General features: G+C 48.4%; 1 protein-coding gene and 1 long non-coding RNA gene across 10 annotated transcripts in view; one reads left to right on the top strand and one right to left on the bottom strand.

Annotated features, from left to right (window-relative positions):
* LOC105260956 overlaps positions 1–10394 on the top strand; it is a 32964-nt gene extending 22570 nt beyond the window's left edge. For 4 of the 5 annotated variants that reach the window (XR_006586119.1, XR_006586120.1, XR_006586121.1 and 1 more), the window contains one exon: positions 6581–8560. This is a non-coding gene — a long non-coding RNA (uncharacterized LOC105260956). Of the gene's footprint in view, positions 1–6580; positions 8561–9056 lie in introns of those variants that run through there. The other variant, XR_006586122.1, reaches the window with a different exon arrangement.
* FLI1 (Fli-1 proto-oncogene, ETS transcription factor) overlaps positions 1–22981 on the bottom strand; it is a 130049-nt gene that overhangs the window by 24564 nt on the left and 82504 nt on the right. For all 5 annotated transcript variants that reach the window (XM_019811546.3, XM_019811548.3, XM_019811549.3 and 2 more), the window contains 3 exons: positions 20350–20504; positions 15819–16022; positions 6681–6746 (listed from right to left, as the gene is read on the bottom strand). In XM_019811546.3, the coding sequence (XP_019667105.1) occupies positions 6681–6746; positions 15819–16022; positions 20350–20504 (425 nt within the window). The remainder of the gene's footprint in view (positions 1–6680; positions 6747–15818; positions 16023–20349; positions 20505–22981) is intronic.

The following is a 22981-nucleotide window of genomic DNA, read 5'->3' as shown; positions in this document are numbered from 1 at the left end:
GTTTTGTTTTTTTTTTTTTAGCTTATTCATTTATTTTGAGAGAGAGAGAGAGAGAGAGAGAGAGAGAGAGAGAGAGCATGAGCTGGGGAGGAGCAGAGACAGAGAGAGAGAAAAAGAGAATCCCAAGCAGATTCTAAGCTGTCAGCACGGAGCCTGATGTGGGGCTCGAACTCATGAACTGTGAGATCATGACCCGAGCCAAAGTCAGATGCTCAACTGACTAAGTCATCCAGGCACCCCGAGGTTTTTTTTAATATAATTTTTTAAATGTTTATTTTTGAGAGAGAGAGAGAGAGAGAGTGAGACAGAGTGAGAGCAGGGGAAGGGGCAGAGAGAGAGGCAGACACAGAGTCCAAAGCAGGCTCCAGGCTCCGAGCTGTCAGCACAGAGCCTGACGCGGGGCTTGAACTCATGGACCACGAGATCATGGTCCGAGCTGAAGTCAGACGCTTAACCAGCTGAGTCACCCAGGTGCCCCAAGGCACCCCGAGTTTTAATTAAGATAATACAATGCCGAAGTAAGAGAGGAATACCTACCTTAGGTAAATTCAGAGCATGAATTAAATAATTTAGTTAATTCAAATTATCATTACATGATTGAATTAAATATGTTGAGATGATGATATGAGAAACAGCCTGGAGGGAGGAAAGAAGCCAGAGGCTTACGTTTGAGCCCTGCTCTACCCTAAGACCTGGATGACTTCAAATGAACCCCGTAATCTCTGTGCCTAGTTTTCATTACCTACAGAATGAAATAATAATAATAATAATAATAATAATAATAATACCAGGCCTGCTGTCTCATGGTGATGGCATGAGGCGCAAATGAGATAATGGATGTGCAAATGCTTGGCAAACAATAAAGGGCTGCAAAAAAGGGGCTGTTGCTATGTGCACAGGCCCCTGCCATCTGGAAATCTCCTTGAGGGAAGCCAGGCTCTTGTTAGCACGATCTTCAGCGCCAGTTAGGCATTTCTCTCCAAAGGATGCGGAAAGGTAGTTTCTCCCCCTCTCTTTCCCATACTTGGAGTGTAAGCAGACAGACTTTTTATCCATCAGCCAAGGCAACTGCTAGCGATGGCTATTCCACAGGCTGACAATCCACCCGCAGTGGAGAAGTGGTTTTGCATTTAGCAGCCGGTTCTGAAAGCCTTCCCAGGCTGGGGCAAGAAGCTCAGTGCTACATGGGCCCTTGGCAGGTTTATGAGTTCCAGGAGTTAATAAACAAGGAGCTCAATATCCTCTGACTTTTGGAGAGGCAGAGGTATTTAAATAGATCCAGCATGAGGAGCTAAGGAAATGAGGGTTTAGCCATGCAAAGCAGCCCTGGACCAGAGGGGTGCGCTGATGACTGCATTTTAATTTTCCAGCTGAGAGCACTGGGGGTCCCTAAGGTTTACCCAGAAAACAAGGTGGAGCTCTGACCTGCACCCCCGAACACACTCCCACCTCCGCATGGAGGGCAGAGAGAACAGGTTTGGAGTTAGTGGTTCTGGCTCCAGGTTGCGGATGTGCTTGGTAAGGCCGCTTAACTTCCAGAACCCCAGTGTCCTCCCTATAAAATCAAGGTACCAATACCATGTGTATTATTTAGATACATAACGGTGAGGGCTTATAAGAGGAATTTCTGAGATGTGAAGTGAGGTGCTAATGTAAACTTGTTAAAATCAGTGATAACGATCACATCATCAATGACAATCATGAAATGAATGAATCCTGATCACGTGGTCCCTTCACTCAACCCACACCTTCATCAGTCAACCTGTAGGTCCTGTGCTTCCTTCACGAGAGGCCAGGAAAGGTCAAGATCAACCCCCCAGTGCATCTCCAGGAAAACCTTAGTCAGGGGAGGCTCTGAGCTGGGTCTCCTTCTCCTCTTTCTGGTTTGTGTCTGCACTGTAGCATAGGCTTCCCAATTTGGGCTGCAGCTTATGAGAGTAAACTGGAGAGCTTTAAAAAATTCCCAATGTGCATGTGTCACTCCTAGATATTCTGAAGTAGAATTGGTCATGTCTGGGGCCTGGGCATCAACATTTTAATTTTTTTTTTCATTTAAATTTTTCATTTTTTTGATTGTGCCAAAACATCCATCGCAGAATTTACCGTTCTATTTTTCAGTGTACATTTCAGGGGCATCAAGTACGTTCGTGTTGTGTAACTTTCACCGTTGGAACTTTTTCATCATTCCAAACTGAAACTGTACCCATTCAACGACAGCTCCCCATTCCCCCCTCCTCCTGGTCCCAGGAACCATCATTCTACGTTCCTTCTCTATGGATTTGCCTACTCAAGGTGCCTTGTAGGAGTGGAGTCGTACAATATTTGTTCTCGGGCACCAGTGTTTTTTAAAAGCTCTCTCAGTGATTCTCTGTGCAGTTCAGACTAGAAGGCAGTGCCAGTCAGGGGTTGGGTATGACTTCATCTTTGGGAAAAGAGAACAGTACAGGGGCATGGAAGGAGATGACACTGGGGAAAACTGTGGCCACAGGGGAAAATAATGGGCAAAGTTTCAGATCTCTGCTGCGACAACATATAGGCCAGATACTGTCTGCATGGAAATTGGGCCAGAAGGGAAAAGCTGTATTTGCCAGGGAGACCATCTGAAGCAGGGAAACCTTGAATCCAACCGGGGTTGAGTCTTTGCTGTGCTGTTGACCAGCTGTGTGTTCCTTCAGCGAACCACTTAAAGTTGCTGAACCTCACTTTCTCTCTCCGCAAAACGGAGAGAGTCTTAACTACCTCTCAGGATGTTTCCAGGTCAGAAGCGGAGGCAAAGCAAGAGGGTGTCTAAGGTATTACAAAACCTTATATAGACGACGGTTGTGGCTGCTATCGTAAATGGGTAACAATTGCTTCCGTCCTAATTTATTTTTTTAAAGTGCATTAGCCTTGATAAGTAAAGTCAAGCGAGCACAACTGTTTTAACTGGGTCCAATCCGTGACTATAGAATACTTCGGGTAAAGGGGCTTAGAGACTGCTATAAATTAATTTTAAAAATCAAGCCTTATTTCCTGGGCACAAATGACCCTCCGAGGGCGCAATCATTTGCAAGAGACAAGCTGGAAGGGTGATTATGCCATTTTAAAGAAAAAGGCACTCTCATTTGATAAGTGAATGGAAGAAGCACAATAGACATCATCTCTTCAACTTCTTTCCTTTGTGTGTGATGCCAGCACCTGCCCTTTGTGAGGCACAACACACACACACACACACACACACACACACGCACGCACACACAGCTCTGTTGCTCTAGAAGAACTCTGGGCTTGTTTGGGGCTGTGTGTGTGTCTTATTCCAACAACGTGGAGCGAAGGTGGCTCGGTGTTTTCTCTTGAGTTTTCCATTTAATGTTTTCAGTAATCAAGACAGCTATTAGAGAAAAAGCAGGAGAGGAAGAGAGAGAGGGAGAGAGAGAGGGAAAGAGGTGGAGAGGAGAGTGAAAAGGAAGGAGAGAGAAGCCTGATTAGCTTTGTCTTGCTAATGCACTTTGTTTTGTGGACGATGGGCCTTTCAGACAGATTCAGACCACCTCACAAGGGGGGAGGCAACACAGAAGCAAGACAGCTCAAGTGGAAAGCTTTACTGGGGACAAAAGATGCACCTGCAAAGCACAGACTTAATGGTCTCTAGAGGCCAGGGCCGATGTTGGGAGATAAATGCCCCGGCACCACCTGAATGAGGTCCTGGCAGCGTGCGTTTGCCTGGATACTACAGTTAATTCATTTCAGAAGAGGGGTTGTTGCCCAGCAAGAGCGAGCTACTCCTGCAATAAGCCTGAATAAGCCCAGTGGCACTGCAAATGCTCGGCCGCCCTGTACACAAAGGAGCCAAGGGAAGGAAATGCAGTATGGTAGGTAAAGGAGAGGGCTGAAAGCTAAGACCCCTGGAGGAGTAATGAGCTGCAGCTCATCAATGCAGCTCAATTCAGACTTGCTTCTAAACGAAAGTCTTTATTTTAAGCCCATTATCAGATATTCTCTCATTGGCTCAGCCCCAGTCTCACTGGTTGCCAGCAGGGTTTAGCCTGAACAACTGAAGGAACTTTGAAGGATCTCCTTCTTTTCCTTTCCTCCCCTTCCCTTTCTCCCTCTCTCCCTTCAGTCCTTCTTTTTCGTTTACCCTCTTCTTTCCAAGAGTTGGATCCCTATCCTCAAATGAAATTTTAACTCAATAAATAAACCAGATCAAAACAGTGTGGCCCTGATGAAGGCGGAGCCCTCACCTGCGGCTCTAGAACATCCCTTTAGAAGCCCAGAGCTCAAGAGTCAAACCCCTACTGACTTATTTCAGTCCTTTTATTTGACAGGAAACGAAGATGCGGGGCATGAAGTGATCTCCCCAGACCAAGCCAAGGGTGCCCTGACCTCAAATTTAATATGTTTGTCACTATAATATATTTTCTCTATTATAGACATCTGCAACATGATGTTAACTAGGTCAGCAAGTAAAATGTGGCTTGGACTGCAGAATGAGTCAATATGACTTTAGCTTTCATGGCAAAATCCAAAAAAATGTGATTCGGAAAGGAAAACAGTAGCATGAATAGGATGGACCCAGCATGGGGTAGGAGGCGGGGGAGAGGAAATAAATGAAACCACAAAAGTTTAAAAGCAGATTCGCCATGTTGTATATTCCTTTCACTAAATTCTCTGGTTATCATATGATTATAAATTGTTAACAGGAAACACAAAGTCCTATGTGATCAAAGGTGTGATCGTGGCCAAAACACCCATGCTTTTTGGGTCTGCCTCCTCCATAACTCACGAGGATTCTGAATCAATGTTCCTTAAGGCTTTTCTGTTAGAAGAGCTTCATGTTTCTCTGAAATCTTATGCTGAGCTATACTACATGCAACCTACATGGAAAATTTCTGCCTTCATTCATTCAATTTTACACCACATGTACATTATATATATATATATATATATATACACACACACACATATATATAATATTATATATATTTATATGATTTACTATCATTATATATATGTACAATATATATATTGTGCATTATTATATATATTATATATATATAATATATATATGTATGATTTATTGTCAAATTGCTTTCCATACAACACCCAGTGCTCATCCCAACAAACTGAGGGTTGATGGGGGGTCGGAGAGAGGGCAAAGTGAGTGATGGGCATACAGCAGATGTACATGAAAAAAAAAGTGGCAAAGTAGAAAGTCAAGGAAGGGAGTGTGTTCATCAGACTCCTATTCGCTCTTTAAGCCGCCACTCAAAATTCCCCTCCTCCGTGGATTTTTTTTTTTTTGCCTTGGGCAGATTTTTTTCACTTACATTTTTTCTCCCTTAAACCAGGTACCACGAATCATTCACTTGTTTAAATGCCTGGGATCTAACACAGTATCTGGAACAACACATCCTCACAATGTTTCGTAAATAAGATGTGGAGAGGTGCTATTGCAATCAAATCCTCACTGGTAAATACCATTTGTTGAGGTTGTTCCTGTCTCTCTCAACTAAACCAAACCCACTAGACCAAATCCCCACATCACCACTTTAAAAATAAATTGGCATTGCTAAAATTTGTTAGGAAAAAAAAGAGACCCTTAAAATGTGGCTTTGCAAGAATCCTTAAAAATCTTCATTTCATGATCTTCAACAGAGAAAAGCCCCCAACTTCCAGCTTTGAAAGGGTGCACTCCTCGAAGAGCAACAGCTTTTATTTCATGGGGTAACAATGTCAAGTCATATCTTTGATATCATTACAAGATATTTAAAAACATTGCTGTATTTTTTTAAATGTTTTTATTTTTATTCCTGAGAGAGAGAGAGAGTGTGTGTGTGTGAGCAGGGGAGAGGGGCAGAAGGGGAGAGAGAGAGCCTCAAGCTCAAGCAGGCTCAAGCAGGCTTCATGCTCAGTGTGGAGCCCAATGCAGGATTCGATCCTATGACCCCAGGATCATGACCTGACCTGAAATAAGAGTCCAATGCTCAACAACTGAGCCAACCAGGTGTCCCAAAACCTTGATGCATTTTTGCAGTTAGTGCAAGCGGGATATGCTTTGGCTTCTTGCCTTGTATGCTAGAAAAATCTGAGCGGAACAAAAGATTTGGTGCTTGAAAATTAACAAAGGGAAACCTCAATAAAATGGAGTTGGGGGGCCAGAAAGAGAGACCTAGTGGGGGAGGGGGGCAGTACCACTCACATGTCAATTACAGGAAGAATGGTCAATTACAGACATCAACAGATGTGTCAATGACCTACCACAACAGATGAATCTCAACAAGAAAGAATCATCAGTTACAGGTTCCAACAGGGAAAGATGTACATTACATCTCCTGCAAGAAATCAGCTACCCCCTGCACCTCAGCCAATGAGAAGCTGTCATCACCCCCGAAATCTTACTTTTCTCCAGTGGACTTACATTCACAACAACTCCTCCCAACTTCCTCCATGTTCTCCATAAAATAACGTTCCTCTCTCCTTTGTTTGTTGGGCTGACCTATCCTTTCGCCATAGCTTGTTTATCCTGAATTGCTATTCTCTGCCCTTCCCACATAAACCAGTTTTTGCTCATAAAATAACCACCGATCTTGTTTTTAAGGTTAAGAGTGCACCGATTTGGAGTTCCCCACACCAATCTTAACAGCATGGAACGGTGCCGTTCCTGGGACTGAAGAAAATGCATGAGAGAACAGACTCACCTTCTTTGACACTCAGTCGTGAGGATTGGTCTGTGTGGGAGGTCGTGTTATAGGCCAACAGTGAACCTGTAAGGCAAAGCAAAAGCCTGTTATAACAAGGGTAGATCAGGAGTAGAAGATGGGAGGAGAAGGGAGTCAGGAGGGGAATAGATCCGGGTAGGTAAGAGAGACAGATGGCTCCTTGAGAGAAAGAGTTCATGGAATCCATCCTGCCTCCTGCGGGGAATGTGTTTGATTCCTGGAGCTCCGGCCAGAGCTAGTTAGGACAGAATACCCGTGAGTGGGACACGCACAGCCCTCCCCAGCAGCCATGTTTACGGTTCTGAAGCTCCTGGGTGTCCACACCCCATCATGGCAGGAGCACAGGACTGAGACTCTCCCTGTGCGGCCGTAGGGAAGTCTAGACTTTGATTTCTGCAGCAGCAAAACGAAGGGGTTAAACTACAGGAGGAGTTGGCAAGCTTTTTCTATAAAGACCAGATAGTAAATATTTTAGGCTTTGTGGGCTAACTGCAGTCTCTGCTGTACATTCTTCTTTGTTTTTGTTTTGTTTTGTCTTGTTTTGTTTTGTCCATGGGCCAGAGTTGGACCGATCTGGCCTGCAGTTTGCAGTTTTGCCACACCCTGGAGAAGCGGCTATACAGTTCCTGCGTGCTATGGTATCCGGTGGGTTTACAGACAGGTCATTTTACTGGCGGGTGAGATACTTGGGTATTGGTCACTGAGAATGGAGGGGAGTGTTGGCGGTTGGGAAGGGGTCAGGATGGCAGGAGGGCCGGTAGTAACCCTCGCCTTCCTTTGCAAATGTCTGAGAGAACACAGCTGATCGTGGGGCACAATCCATTCAATTTCCAGAGGGCTGCTACCCCATCTCCTAAAATGAACCCTTAAAGCGTAACTACTCTTACCGGGCACTGCCCTAGGAATTTCACAGGGGTGACAGTTCTTTTCTGTTGCACGTAAAAACTCCCCCTTTCCCCTAAAATGGGGCTTGTTCCTTAGTTTCAAAAGAACCCAAGAGTTTCGTTTTGTGAACTGTAGGCATGTTTGCAATTCTCCTCAAGAGTCTCCTGGGGAAACTCGCAAGTGCCCTCAAGACCAGGGCCGGGATGTGCTTTTGCAGACGACAGGATAAGCCTGCCATAGGTGTTGGAGGCTGGGGAAGTCTTTGCAAACTTTCCTTTCCCTCTGCAGACGGGCGGCTGACTTGGGTGCCAGGGCTTAGGACAGGGGATGGGCTGGCAGACGCTCCTATTTTTAGCCTCCAGTCATGGCGGGGTTGCAGGAGCACAGCCGCTGCCTCACCCAGCTGTGGGCGTTTGGTTGTGCGCCTCGGAGAAAATGTGTGCCCTTCCAGGCCAGACAATGAGGGAGAGAATTTTACGGGAATCACCCAGCTGCCCAGCACCTATGACTTGTGGCTTGGGCGACCGTTCCTTCTAGCTCTGAAACCATTCCAAGCGAAAAAGAGGGGCGGGGTGGAGGCGGTTCTGAGACCACAATATGGCAAAGCGTGGATGTGTGCAGACCATTTTAGAAAGGAAACAGTCACGTGCATATAATATCCCAAGAACCAGAGGCATTTGGTTAGTCCATTCTGAAAAACATCAAGGATCAGGTGAGGCTGTGACAACCTCATTTCAATACAGTTGTTATGCAGACAAGAGTTGAAAGTTAGACCTGCCTCTTAACCCTTAGCTCAGTAGCCTCCCTCAATTTACCCAATTTCTGTAAGCCACAGAGAAAATGGTGTCAGAAATGGGCTGGGGTGCCTGGGTGACTCAGTCGGTTAAGCGTCTGACTCTTGATTTCAGCTCGGGTTATGATCTCACAGTTTGTGGATTCGCACCCCGCGTCGGGGTCTGAGCTGATGGTGTGAAGCCTGCTTGGGATTCTCTCTCTCCCTCTCTCTCTCTCTCTTTCTCTCTCTCTGCCTGTGTTCTTGCTCTCTCTCTCTTTCCATAAATAAATAAACTTAAAAAAAAAAAGCTTTAAAGGGCACCTGGGTGGTTCAGTCAGTCAAGTGTCCTACTTTGGCTCAGGTCATGATCTCATGGTTCATGTGTTCAAGTCCCGCGTCAGGCTCCATGCTGACAGCTCAGAGCCTGGAGCTTGCTTCTGATTCTATGTCTCCCTCTCTCTCTGGCCCTCCCCCGCTCACGCCCTGTCTGTCTCTCTCTCAAATGTAAATAAACATTAACAAAAAGCTTTAAAAACAATAAAATGGACTAATAACAACATCTACTTAGCACAGTTGTTGCGACAATTGGATATAATAATACCTGTAAAGTGCTCAAAAAAGACCTTGGTTCATAGTAAGTGTTCAGCAAATGCTAGCTGGTTATCATTACTATTTTTATACCCCTTCTCCCACAGACACCGCAATGACATACAATGACCCCTTTATAAAAGAGCTTGCTGAGCGTTTGTCTTGTCTTCTGGACCTGGAGTTGCGGACGGGTTCTGCTGCAATAAGAAATAATCCTCCATGACTGGAAGGAGGTTAAGAAATAGAACCGAGCGTTCCAAGGGAATAGAAAAAAAGTCTCAGGAGTAAGACCAAGAATGTCTGCCTTTCTGTCCCCGACATTCTCTCCCTCAGGCTGAAACCTCACGGCTGGAGCAAATAAAGAAAAATGATGGTCTCAGAGGAGCAAACTGCCTGAGTCATTAGTGCAGATTTAGCTGAGAGCACGAAGCTTAGATAAACCACATTTATTAAATTTTCTCCTTGGTGAAAGTTCTTCTTTGGGCACATATGAATTCCACAGGAAACTCCCAGAAAGCCAAGAGAAAGGGTCGTTTGACCTCTGCAAAGCTTGCATGAAATACATATTTCATGGTAACCTAGGAAAAGGATTTTGCCCTGAAGACCGTTCCTGGTTCAAGTTTCAGTCCTGGAAGGAGGGGCTGGTTGGGGGGGCATCTGGCCTCCCTCCCAAGGGACTGACATCCTTTCTCTTCTCCGATTTTTACTTGACAAGTTCTTCAGGCTACAGGGGGTGGCACGGCACACCCTTTTCTTATGGGAATTTGTTCTGATACAAGAAGGTCCTTCCTGGAGCCTCGTCTCTCGCTCTGTTGCTTTGGGTTTTTTTTCTCCTGCTTTGAGGCTCCATCTGTGTAGAGCTAAGGTGAGCTCCTAATCTTTCCTGACACCGTCCTGTCGTCCTGTTGGAGTAAACAGGCTGTGATAGGAGGAGGGAAGGCAACTCTCCTGAAAGCAGTATGCAGCGGACGCTTTATATCTATTCTCTCCTTTTATCCCTAACATGAGCCAGGCAAAGCCAGTGTCACGTTCTTCTCCTTTTACGGATCAGCATTGGGAGAAGTCAAGTCATTTGCTCAGGGTCACACAGCCACAAAGCCCAGGAAGCCGGGATTCCCATTCTGGTTTATCTGCAAAACCTGTTCTCAGTCCAGCAGACCCTGCAGCCTTCAGGCTAAATCTAAGGAACAGACAAAACTCACCTATGGCGTCGGGAATCAAGACAGTGGTTACCTTGCTAGGGAGGAGTGGGGGACAGAGAGAGGGCGCAAGGGGGCTTCTGGTCTACTCCTTGACCTGGGGGGTGATTACACAAGTGAGTGGAGGGGTGTCTGGGTGGCTCAGCCGGTTAAGCTTCCGGTTCTTGGTTTCGGCTCAGGTCATGATCTCACGGTTCGTGAGTTCGAGCCCTGCATCAGGCTCTGCACTGACAGTGTGGAGCCTGCTTGGGATTCTCTCGCTCTCTCCCTCTCTCTGCCTCCACCCCACCGGTGCTGTCTCTATTGCTCTCAAAATAAATAAATAAACTTAAAAACAACAACAACCAAGTGAGGGGATTCCCTTTGTCCCAGTTCCTTGAATGGTGCATTTATGATTTTTACTCGACTCTGCACCCTTCAGTTAGAACGTTTATTTATTCACTTAATGAACGGACACAGGCATATAAGTATATCTGCTAATCCGGGGCCCCGGAAAGCATGAAGTGACTGCTGCCGAGAATGGACGGGCCTTCCCAAAGTGAAAGCATAAGGGAAAAATAATTTCCCCTCTTTGAGTCCATCCGTCACTGGATATCATATTAGGGATCTGCAAAAAGATGGAAGTGAGCAGAGTGAAGCTTTGCAGGTGTGAGGTAGAGGCCCAACAATGGGTCTTTCTTTGGTTCTACGTTCCCCCAACGTAACTTGCTCTTCATTGGGGACACCTGGAGCCGGGGAGACAACCGTCCTCCTTCCGGTGCCAAAGCCTTTGTCTCCTGCCTATTGAATGTGGGTTTCCCTTTCTCTGGGCTGCATCAATGGCTCTGGCTGAAGTGTAGGGGTGGGGCGGGAGGAGGGAGCAGAGAAATACGGCTCCATGTTCTCAACAACAGGCCTGGCTGGACGACTGAGTCCAGGGCAATCTGGTCTTTTGTTCTGCCCGAATCCTGTTCTCTTTTACTGGTCAGATCCCGGCCTGGAAGGGATAATGCTTCACCAGCTTAATTGCCTGGACCCATCACCTTTGCCCAACCATCTGAGGCTGCCGGTGGGAAGGCCGCGGAACGCAAAATGTGTTTCCCATTAAGTTTAAATTAAAAATCGGACTCAAGATAGATACCTTTTCTGCAGCCTCCCTGCTGCACGATATATCATTCTCTTGCACCACCACGATTTCAAAACACGGTCTCTCGGCACTTTCTCACAGGTCAGGCTCCGAAACACATACAGATCTCCCACTTTTTGTAAAATGACAAAGGACTCCTTTTCCTTCTTCGACCTCTGGCCACCCCAAGCCCAGAACCTTCTGGGCTCCCAGAAAGCCCAAACTCCCCCCAGTGGCCCTGAGTCTGAACTGCCAGCCGAGAGGGCTCTCACTTCCTCTGAGGTCCGTCCCCACCGCGCCTTGTGACGGCCCAATCTCATTTCCCGCAGCCCTTGGCCTGTAAATACGGCCTCTGCTAACGGGGTGTGCCCGACAGAGATACTGGTGGGGCCGCCTGGCGGGTCCAGGCTGTGGGGCGGCACCGGGAAGAAAGAAGGACAGGGTTAGCGTGGTGATAGGTTTGGCTTTAATCTGCCTCATTCCAGGAGGCCACAGGGAACTTTCGGAAAGCGTTTATCTCTTGGTGCAAATGAAAACAGAAAATGCTGTGGGGAAAGTGGCCTGGCCAGCAACATGGAAGCATCAGGGGCACGAGGCTAATTCTAAGGTAGAGAAGGGAGGTTAGCTCCCTGTCTCTCTCTCTCGGGCCATCTCACATCACAGCATGAAGCTGCGGGCCGATGGCCGACTAAGACTTAGGAGGCCTGGGGCTTAGCTCCCAGGCTGCTCTCCACTGGCGTCCGCCTTTGAACCAGTTTCTGAAGCCCTCCAGACCTCGGTTGCTTTGGCTTTAAAATGGGGGTGATAAACAATTGTCCACGTGGTGTCCACAAGGGGGCATCCTGTCCCTGTACAGTGAATGACACCTGGGGAGATGCACACCTGAGCCCCGGTGTCCCCGGGGGACTCCAGAATCGTCCCAAGTACTGTGGGCATCCGTCCCAGCCCCCCGCCCCCACCGGCCCCCTCCCATGTCCAGTGCGGGTGATGTTACAGAGCGCGGGTATAGGGGACAGCCACTCTGTCTGGGACGGCTGAAAAGCTGAAGTACGGAGACCAAGCACTTCCAAGCAGGCCAGATGAATCCGGGCATGCCAGGCCACCAGACGGGGCATAGAGGCACTCAGGACACCACTGTTTCTTCTCCACCCCGGGGAAAATACATTTTAACATTGAAGTGTGGTGTCTGACATTTAAAGGTATAGCTCCCCTCCCAGACAACCAGAGCAAATGCTCCAGCACCTTTTGTGAAAGTGTGAATTTGGTGCTAGAGCTTCTTACCCCACACGGTTTCCTTGTTTTCTGTGCAAGTCCAGAAAGATCAGATACGTTGGAGGGATCCAACGAATGTGGTGTCTTCTGTGTTCAGGAGCTCAGCTACTTGCGCCCCACCTCTTGCCAGAGTGGGGGATGTTTGAGCCCCGGCCCCCTCCTCAACAACAGGACAGAGGACAAAGCACAAGGAATTAGCACCCCTCTCCCCTGCCTCCACTCAGCTGCCCCAACCTCTGTCCCCAAAATACCGGCCTCCCTGCCTGAGCACAAAACATCCGCTGGAAGTAAGTCTGGAAAAACAATAAAGTGTTTGAAGGCATGTTGGTCAGCGCGGGGAGGGTTCCCTGCAATCCTGCGTGCAGACAGTCACCAGGCACATACCTCCCGCAGGGGTCTTAGCTGGCCAGACACTGCCCAACACAGAGCGTCCCCGAGGCCAGAATCCGAAGGGAGACACCAGTTGAAGAGAAGCATGAATCAAATTTTTTTTCCCATGATGGTGCATCATTTTACGCTTAGGTTCCTCAAAAGGCCCTTGGACTATTACCATACTATGCTCTGGCAGGTTTTATTTTCTTTTTTTGAGCCTTCATACAGCATTTTAATTTTCGCTTCTGCAGGCAGACATGGTTTTTCTATCATGGCACCGAGCACTTCATATTTAGCTGTTGCGCTCGGCGTCGTATCAAATAGGCACCTTGTTCCATCTCCTCTCCACCCTGGAAATTTCCTCCGCTCATAAACAACTTTCTGGAAACTTCATATTTTTATTGCTTTGGGGGCATGTCTACATATGTAGTTATGGGGCCTATCTTCCTCAACGTCTACAAATATTCTTGAACCGAAGAAGGAAAGAAGCAGTGAGGCATGCTTTTTCTTGCCCTCGTACTTGTGGCCCCCAAAAGACCAACGCTCCGGCCCTCATGCTTCACAACCCGCTCACTCCTTTGCCCCTCAGTGTCTGTGCTCCTCTATCATGGTTACCAGGGGCGACCTTAGCCAATGCCTGAGCCGTTGGGGCAGGTGTTGGTCTTGCTTCAGGGTCTGTGGCTTGGGTTCTTTGGTGGCAGGAAACCCTAATGGGGACTTTGGTTGTTTATGGACCTGCCAGAAAGCAGGCCTGAATGGTTTCACATGGCATGAAGGGGAGTTCCCCACGTCAAGTCAGAATGCACTTGAACATTTCCCCAACAAAGGCATCTGCCACGGAACCCCAAATTATTGGTCCCTTAAAGTGATCGGACGTACTGTCCATGTTGCTGCTGTCTCTCTCTTCTCCCACAAAGAAAGTACAGGGGCCAATGATTCCTGGCCCTCCACTATATGATGCCCAAAGAAGCAGAAAGGTAAGCTCCAACAGTGTCCTTGCTTTGCTGATCCACACTTCTTGTGCCCAACTTACGTTGCTCACTTCCAACCTCTTCCCTGCCTGGCTAGCATCGCTGCGGGGCTCTGTGCAAAGAAACTTTAAAAAAAAAAAAAATTCCATAAACATTTAAAGGCTGAGAAATACAGATCATTAGAAAATGCTAATTCTCCAAGCTCAGGAAAACTGGGTAGAGAATCGCCCCCTTTTTTTGAGCTTGTTGTTTCTTGGGCTGACCTCACGTTGCAGCAAGACTCAGACATGAGGTAACTGCTCTGGTGTTAACATACACTGCATCATCCACACTCTCTTGCTGGTTACCAGACGCCTCGGAGAGGTGACCAGAGTGCCCGGAGGCACCAGTGGAAACTTCCAAAGGCATTTAAAAAATTTTTTAATTTTATAGCCAGTGTGTGTTGCTTCCACCCCATGTAGCATGCTGCTGTAGAATGAGACAGAAGATTACAGAGATGGTGACCTGAAGCCGCACTGAATGATGGGGAGACAACGAAGAAATAACCAACCAACCCAGAGCCCAGGAGACCAGGAAACGCAGCCCGCAGGCACTGTCCAAAGACCTTAGCTTGGAAGGGGCTTTAAAATCAAGTTCCTTCATTCCAAAGCTTAACTCCTACAAGATTCCCGGCAGCTCTGGCTATTTTTTTTTTCTTAATGTTTTTTATTTATTTTTGAGTCAGAGAGAGAGCATGAGCAGGGAAGGGGCAGAGAGAAAGGGAGACACAGAATGGGAAGCAGGCTCCAGGCTCTGAGCCATCAGCACAGACCCCGATGCGGGGCTCGAACTCACAGACCGCGAGATCATGACCTGAGCCGAAGTCGGACGCTCAACCGACTGAGCCACCCAGGCGCCCCCAGGCAGCTCTGGCTATTGACGGCAAACACTGCATCCCAAGGTTGCCTGTCTATCCCTGCTCAGGGCTGACTGTTAAAAAACTCCCTCGTAGAAAGAACCCCCATCAGTCTTCCTGCAGCATCACCTCCCTGATCTCTGTGCCACCTTTTCTGGCCACAGACAAATCCTTCAGTACTTGGGGTCACTGATATACCTACCACCACGCTTGGATTTCCAGTGAAGCGTTAGGGCTGAGGCTATTAGCATGCCTGAAAGAATTGTTCCTATCTCTGTGCATATTTAATAGTAAATGAAATGCACATGGAAATGATGGGATCTTGGTGCCTGAGAACTCTGATATCGGATAAATCTTTTGAACGACTACACAGTTTCTTTCATAAAATCGCCTTTTCCAAAGCTCTTTTTTCCTTCTCGCTATGCCAGAAGAACATGTCCAAGAGACCTTCACGCACATGGAAGGTCGGCTGCTCCCGTTTGGCTAGGAAGGGTGCGTAGTGAGCAGCCCGCAAAGGTGGGGTTCGGGTGGGCCAGAATGACACCAAAGAGAAGAGGAAGCTAATGTGTACGTTTTCAACACCTTAAATCCTAAACCCATGAATCTAGAGTTTACCGGAGGAACTTTGAATCATTGCACACGAAAATACCAGCCAGGGTGTCCATCTATTTATAATTCCAGGGCAAAGTGGTTTCTGGAAAGGGGTTCTCCTGGCAACTACACTCTGGCAGGCCCCAGCGGGTCACAGCTCCCTGCTTTTTTCTCCAGTTCTTATTCCGCTTCCCTTGACACTACGGGACTGGGTCAGCCCCCTTTCAGGGTCTGTAGGAGCCCATGAGACCTTGGCAACTTCACAGGCCTTGACGTGTGAGGCTCCGGTAGCATCTGCCCAACATAAACTGACTGTGGGGGGAACCAGTTTCCTTTTCCTGGATTAGCTCCATGGGAAATCGGTCTTCATTTTGACAGGGCCGTTCAGAGTCTTCTCCCAGCCCTGGGGACTCGGCCACACCCTCCGAGGGGCTCCGCTGCCCAGAAACAGACAGGACACTTACTTTCCCTGAGGTAACTGAGGTGTGACAACAGCACTTCCGTGTTGTAGAGGGAGGTGGCTCGGAGGAAGTCCTCCTTGTTCATTTTACACAGTTCCTTGCCATCCATGTTCTGGAAAAAGGATGTGTCGATCTCCATCAAGCCATACTCCTTTATCGCCCACTCCAGCCACTGCCGCACGTGCTCCTGAGTCCACAGCGTGGGGTCTGCAGAGGAGAGGGCTCATTAGCAAGGGCAGGGCCGGCCAGGACTCCCCTGCCTTCATGAAGGCTGCATATACCCTCTCTCTCCCCATCCCTCCTTCTCCTTGTCCTCCTCCTTTCCCCATTCCCCCCTTCTCCCTCCCCCCACTCTCTCCTTCAGTGGGAAAGTGGGTTCCCTCCCAGATGGTCCTCCTAGAACTCCCATCTGGCTCCTCCACATCTGGCACTGCCTGAACCACTTAGCACTCCGGGGAGGTTCTTAGATATCTCCCTAGGCATCATGACAGAACATTCCCTTTAAAGTATTTGGAGGGCCATTAAAACCTTTGCTGGAGAAATGGTGGCATCCAAATGAAAGTAAACACAGTTCCACGGACCCAGGGACCAAAGTCCTCTGGAAAGGGAAACCATCTGTATCTTAAGAACATTAACGATTGCACGGGAAGAACACCGATCTCTCCGATGGCTACAGAAGGGAACACATATGTGTACACTTTTACTGCAATTCCATCTGTACAGTTGGAAAACCCAGCACTGTGAGCCTTTAACATAAATCCAACCTGGGTTTTCTCCTTGTGGAGACAGCTGGGTTGAAATTTCTACCAGATCATCCCCCAAACGTTTTTTTATGATATTTAAGTCCCCAGAGATGAGGGAAACGCACTGGAGAGAGAAAACCTTTCAGCCCTTCAGCCTTTGAGTGAACAAAAATAATGTGATGATGGAGGTCCTCTCCACCCAGGGGCCTCACAGCTCCTTTCTGGCTAGGTGTGTGGATGATGGGTGTGGGTATGCTTTGAGGGCTGGCGATGAGTTCCAGCAAATTCCACAGCAGGTAGAGCGCTTGTATCTTATCACAGACTGGAAGCCATCTCTTTCCTTGGCAACCGATTATCAGCAAATCCAATAGACACCTTAAATATGCCCATCAGAAAAAAATGCCCATCACAGAAGAAAACTGCATGGCTCTTGGCCACATGAGATATCTGCCCATGTGAAACATTTAGGCGGGAAACCACATAATTAAGCAACAAATTTCATGGTGGTAGTTGAAGGAATCATGGCTGGAGGGGAATAGTGTGAACTTGGAGAAACACGGAAGGCTGCCTGGACGAGGGGAGGAGGCTTGGCCTTGTAGGCAAGCTGTCAGCCCCCAGCTTCTACTGGGCCTGCTTCCTTAGCATATTTCCCAGGAAAGGATATCTGTGCACCTTCTCAGCCCTTCACCCTCTCATTCAGAGTCTGTGAAGGTTCTGGGCAAATATGGGAACCAGGTTTGGAGGATTAGGAGTGGCCGTGGGGAAGGGAGCGAAGTTCTGTGGCCTCCCTCTCACCGAACACGAATTCCCCAGCACTTTTACTCAGAGCTTCTGCTGATCACCCTTGTTTGCCATGGGTTCTCCCTTTCTCCTTGGTTTTTACATGTGAGTATCTAGGTGGCGGGGGCTGAGTCTGCTCTGCGAAGGGCCCAGCCTCGGCCCACGGGCGGGAGTGGTTGCTGTCCTGGCGCTGGAGGTACAAGAGATGGCAAAAGAGGAGAGAAGAGACTTTGGAGTTCAGGTCACAGACTGCCGCCCAACAACCAGTACCCGGTAACTGGCCTGGATCTGGGGGGCCTACCGTGTGCCAGCTGCCTCACACGGCCCGTGGCTCACGCATCTAGAAAATCCAGCAAAATGGCTTTTGTCTTCATTTTACAGATTGCAAGAGGGGTTTGGAAAGGTTAAGTCCCCAGCTCAAAGTTGAGCCTTCCCAGGACTTCACTTGGTGGAGGGGGTGGGTCCCCCTGACCCAAAGCCCCTCCTCTTGCCTTCCCACCTGTGAGCTGTTCTGCCAAATAACAGAGCTCCTCCTAACGCTTCATTGTACAAGTCTATATGCATCTCTCTCCCTCCCTCTCTCTCTCTCTCTCTCAACAATTTCTTGGTTTGTTGACCTCTTTTACTCTCCAGAAACAACTAGGCATGGGCCACTGGGAAATGGAAATATTTTGTACCATTTCAGAATTCTAAAGGAAAACGGCACAGGTGGGCAATGGATTACGCAGCATTTTTATTTCATCTGATCTCCTTTGCTTCATCCTGACTCCTCACTTTTAGTGTTCGAGGCCTCAAATTCGATTTTACACCATGTATTTAATTTATTTTAATATTTCCTCTCTTGCTTTGGGCTCTATCACAATATTATTTCTCTCCCTTTACAGCACAATGAATTCTAAAGCTTCCACTCTGGATCACGCTAAACTCTTCCAAATGTATTTCCTGGATGATTTAGTCCTAGTTTCTTCCCATCTGAACCTGAAACTGGTGATTAACCAGAGCCCTCGTTTATACTTGTCTCAAAATCTCCACCATAAATTCAATCAGTTGTTTCACAAATGTTTTATTGCCTTGATTTGTGGACTTGCCCAAATGAAACTTTCCCCCAAATGAAACTTTCCCTCATGTCCAGGCGGCTGGCCTGGAGGAAGCCAGAATGTCTGATGATAATGTTGAAAGATCTCACCAGAGGGAAAGTAATGAAGTAAATCCATAGCCAGCGAATTCATTGCAAGAAAGGCTTTGAAAACCCTTTGATAAGAATTCACGCTATTTTCACCATTACTGCTATCATTATTATTACCTTGGTCCACTGAAGGCTGACATTTTGATATTCCTTTTGGAAGTATTTCAACACCAACTCAGAGTGAAAGGGTCAACCAAGCAGCCTGTCTGTTTGCCCCCTCTCTCCTCCCAAAAGTGACTACGAAAATGAGATGGCTTCCATATTTGGTTCAGAGACAATCTCTGATGCCCTGACTCTTCAGTGCCCAAGAGTGCCTTCCCACGCTGGCCACTGTTTGGCAAAACAGGGCAGTCTGATGCCAGATGTGCAAAGGCCTGGCGAAGCTTGGCTTTGCTTAGGGGAGAGCAGCGAGGTCCCCACCCTGTCTGCATTATCGTTCCTTCATTGTCTGCTTCCTTTGATGAGAAGGAAGGAACACGGTTTTCTTGGACCTTACAAATGCACCTGAGCTAAACATTCCTGGTGTCTGAGGGAGGGAGAGAGGGAGGGGATCAAACGTTAAATGATATAAGTAGTGTAAGTAGAGAAAGCAGTTAAATGCGCCCGGTATCTGGAAAGTGCTCAGAAAATAGGAACTACTCTCCCTCCTCCTGTGTGAAGCCACGTGCTTGTGGAAAAGGGAAACTCAAAAAAATCCTTTATGAATAGTTTTCAGGTCCTGCAGGGCACAGAAAAATTCCTATTTTCCCAGCTCCTCCTGCCTCCCTGGGTCCCACACCTCCCACCCTCTGCCACCTTGAGTTTGGCCCGGCGCATAGGGATGCTACGAGGCCATAGTCCTACGAGATGGTGAGACACGGCTTCCCATGGAAAATAAATACAAAAGGGCGTAGGAAGGAGAGGCTCATTACAAAACCATGCCTTCTAGGCCAACAAGCAAATTCCTTTGCACTACCTCAAAGAGATGTCTAATCCTTTGCCCTCAGACACCACGGCACTTACACTTTTGCGAATGGAAGGGGTTGTGCCTTTTTGGTCATGTTATTTTGGTAAGATTAGTTTTAATCCCTGCCCTGTAATTCACTCTGCTTAAGATTTGGACGTTCTCGCTCCTTCTACCTGGCACCGACTCTACCCGCTTCAGTTTTCAAACCCCCTTTCTGACCAGGCTGCTGAGCTAGCTGGTCTAGCTGAGGCAGAGCATCCGGCCAATGGACGGAAGGCTTGAACAATGATTTTATTTTCTGTAACCAAACAGCACCAATACCTAGGAAAAATAGGCTATTTTTACATAATGACATAACTTGCTGCACACGTTAAGGCACTCCATTTGTTAAATATAGTTATTTCTATTTTGAAACGAAGAGAGCTGGCTGTAATTTTGGAAAGGTGGAAGCTTGCAGATGCCAGGAAGTACTGCCTGATGGACATGACAGACCTCTGCGGCCACTCTTCTCCTTAAAGGCAAGGGCGGGCCCGTCCAGGAGTTCCTGGGACTCCTTCTGGTTTCAGACGGCCTTGCCTCTGCCCTCTTGGCAGTCCTCATCCTGTGGTACCGTGTCCTGAGGTCGAGTCTATGACGTGACCTGTTTGAGGGTGGGCTCCCAGCACCTGCCCTTCAGGGTGCTGGTGACACTTGGGACACTATCTTGAAGGACAGTGGGAAGGAAGGTGAGGAAGGTAGCTCTCCTAAGTCAGCACTTCCATAGCGAATAGGGTATCAGGTAAAGGTTCAGATGCCCAACCGGGACAAGCCCGCCCTCCAACTACTAGCCCAGGAAAGTGAGGGCACGGATGCCAGCCGGCAGCCTGGTTCCCAAAGTACCTGCGGGGACGATGACCCTCCTCTCGTTGGTGGTCATGTTGGGAGGAGGGGGGCCGTTCTTCTCGTCCATGTAGCTGTTGTAGTTCATGGCGTTGGACTCGCTTCCACCAACTAGCTTGCTGCATTTGCTAACACTGCAGTCCACTGGAGACTCCCTGAGGCGAGAGGACACAAAGCCCAGAGGAAGTCATCACTCCGGCTGCCATCAGCACAGCGTGGGCAGACAATCATGGCGCCATTCCCCAGCCCCACTTGGTGCAACGCTGCTGCTGCCTTATTTCTATCCTCCATGCCGCCACCAGGGTTTTCAAATCCCAGCCCAATCCTATAATTACGGCACTTAAAAACTTTTGGCAGCTCCCTACTGGCCTCAGACTAGAGTCTGGACTTCTCAGGACCGCATCACAGCCCTCCCAATCTGACGGCAGCTGACATTTTTAGCCTTGTTGCCAGGCAACCTGTGCTCCAACAGCACTTGCCCTGGCCTTGGCCCCCAGGTAGGCCTCCGCCTCCCACCCCCACCCCGGCACTCTGTTTCTGCCATGGTTCTAGCTCTGGTCACGCTGGGTGATTGTTAGCTTAGCGGGTCCTCTTCCCCCGCTGGATTGGGAGTTTCCTGAGAGATTGACAGTACTTCCTCCTTTAAATCTCAACGTCTTACGTAGTGCCTTCTATAGGAGACGAGTGATCAATGTTTGCTGAGTGAAGTATTTCTACTGTACATATATGATTTTGATGCATTTCGTGTACCCGGTTCTATTTTAACTTCCCAATACCCATCCAACGGTTCATATCTCCTCTTTATGGTTAAGGGAACTGAGAGGTGAGGTGACTGGCCCAGGGTCACACAGCTAGTGTGACCTGAGCAGGACTCAGGTCTTTGGTGTTAAGCTTTTCCATCAAAACACCCATACGGGCGTGCCTGGCTGGTTCAGTTGGTAGAGCATGTGACTCTTGATCTCTGGGTCCTGAGTCTGAATCCCACGTTGAGCATAGAGCTTACTTTATTTTTTCATTTTTTTAATGCTTATTTTCAGAGAGAGAAAGAGTGCGAGGAAGAGAGGGGCATAGGGAAAGGGAGAGAGAGAATCCCAAGCAGGCTTCATTCTGTCAGGAACAGAGCCTGACGTGGGGCTTGATCCCCTGACCCTGGGATCATGCCCTGAGCCAAAATCAAGAGTTGGATGCTCAACCAACTGAGCCACTCAAGCACCCCTATTTTTTCAAATTAATTTATTTATTTTGAGAGACAGAGAGAGAGAGAGAGAGAGAGCACAAGTCGGGGTGGGGGGGGCAGAGAGAGAAGGAAAGAGAGAATCCAAAGTAGGCTCTGTGCTGTCAGCACAGAGCCCGACATGGGGCTTGATCCCATTAACCATGAGACATGACCTGAGCTGAAAGAGTTGGTTGCTTAACCGACTAAGCCATGCAGGCATTCCACAGAGCTTACTTTAACACACAGACACAGACACACACACACACACACACACACACACACGGGCTGGTTGCTTCATGAAGAAGGAATAGAATCCAAGAACTTTAACCTGATAGAAAGGCTGTGGCCTTTGTGGCCTTTTGCAACCCTGGATGCCACGCTCACGGAAGAACCAGAAGGAAGTGCAAAAGGCAAAAGTCATCCAACTCCGTCTGGATGTACGGAGCCCAGTTAGCACCTGGTGTGTTGCAACATGGGTGCAGGGAGCCTGTTCCCTGGCGCCAGCTCAGCAATGAGCAGCCGTCTGGAGATCTAAGCCGACACTCCACTTGTGGCCACCCGTGCCCAGGAGCGGGCCAGCAGAACGCTCCACATACCCCGCCAGCCCAGCATCGCGGCCCCTCCCAGCGTGCCTGGGGGAAGTGCGGTCCTGCCCTGCCCTAGCTTCCCTTCAGCCCCTCTGGCAGCAGCAGGACCAAAGGAGACAACTGGAAGGCCCTGGAGAGGCTGCAGCCGTGGTTGCACAGGGCAGGAAGCATCGGACCTGGGAGACAGCCAGTTCTCTCAAGAGCTCCAAACCAGGCCTTCAGACCAAGGAGTTCAGATAAGGTTCAGATTACAGCTGCCCAACCTTGGGCCGCAGAATGACTCCAGGCTTCCCAGGGGCCTGGCCGCTGCCCTCCTCACTCTGCTTTGGGCAGGGACCAACCATCATGAGGACTGAAGGAGCCAGGTCGTGCTAGATAGGGCCTCGCCCATCCCGCGGCCGGTGGCGGCACCTCCAGAGGCCGGGAGAGCAGTCCCTAACACAGAGGAAGGGAGTAACGGCCCGGGGTTGGGGGGCGGGGGGAAGAGAGGGGGCAGGGGTGGGGGCTGGGGGCCCAGGCAGGGCAGGGGGGCCAGAGCACATCCAATAAAAGACAATTAAATGAATTTGTCTCTTAATCTGAAAGGAAAAAAATATTGAAGATCACTTATCATAGCTGGGAGATAAATGCTCCACTGAGATATTAGAAGTCAGACGGTAATTTTTTCCTGATGTCTTACAGAGGGGAACATGGGCTGAAAATGAAAATAAGATGTATAACTTACACATGTTAGAATTTAAGGTTTTACTATTCGCCTACTGTTTTTCCAGGCAGAGAACCAAGAACCAGCCGTCAGAGCCCCAGATTGTTGAAGGTTTAATGTCCCCAT

Source organism: Felis catus, chromosome D1, assembly GCF_018350175.1.
Source record: "Felis catus isolate Fca126 chromosome D1, F.catus_Fca126_mat1.0, whole genome shotgun sequence".
NCBI lineage: Eukaryota > Metazoa > Chordata > Mammalia > Carnivora > Felidae > Felis > Felis catus.
Note: the sequence above shows the minus strand (reverse complement) of the source record. Positions and strands in the feature narration are given on the sequence as shown.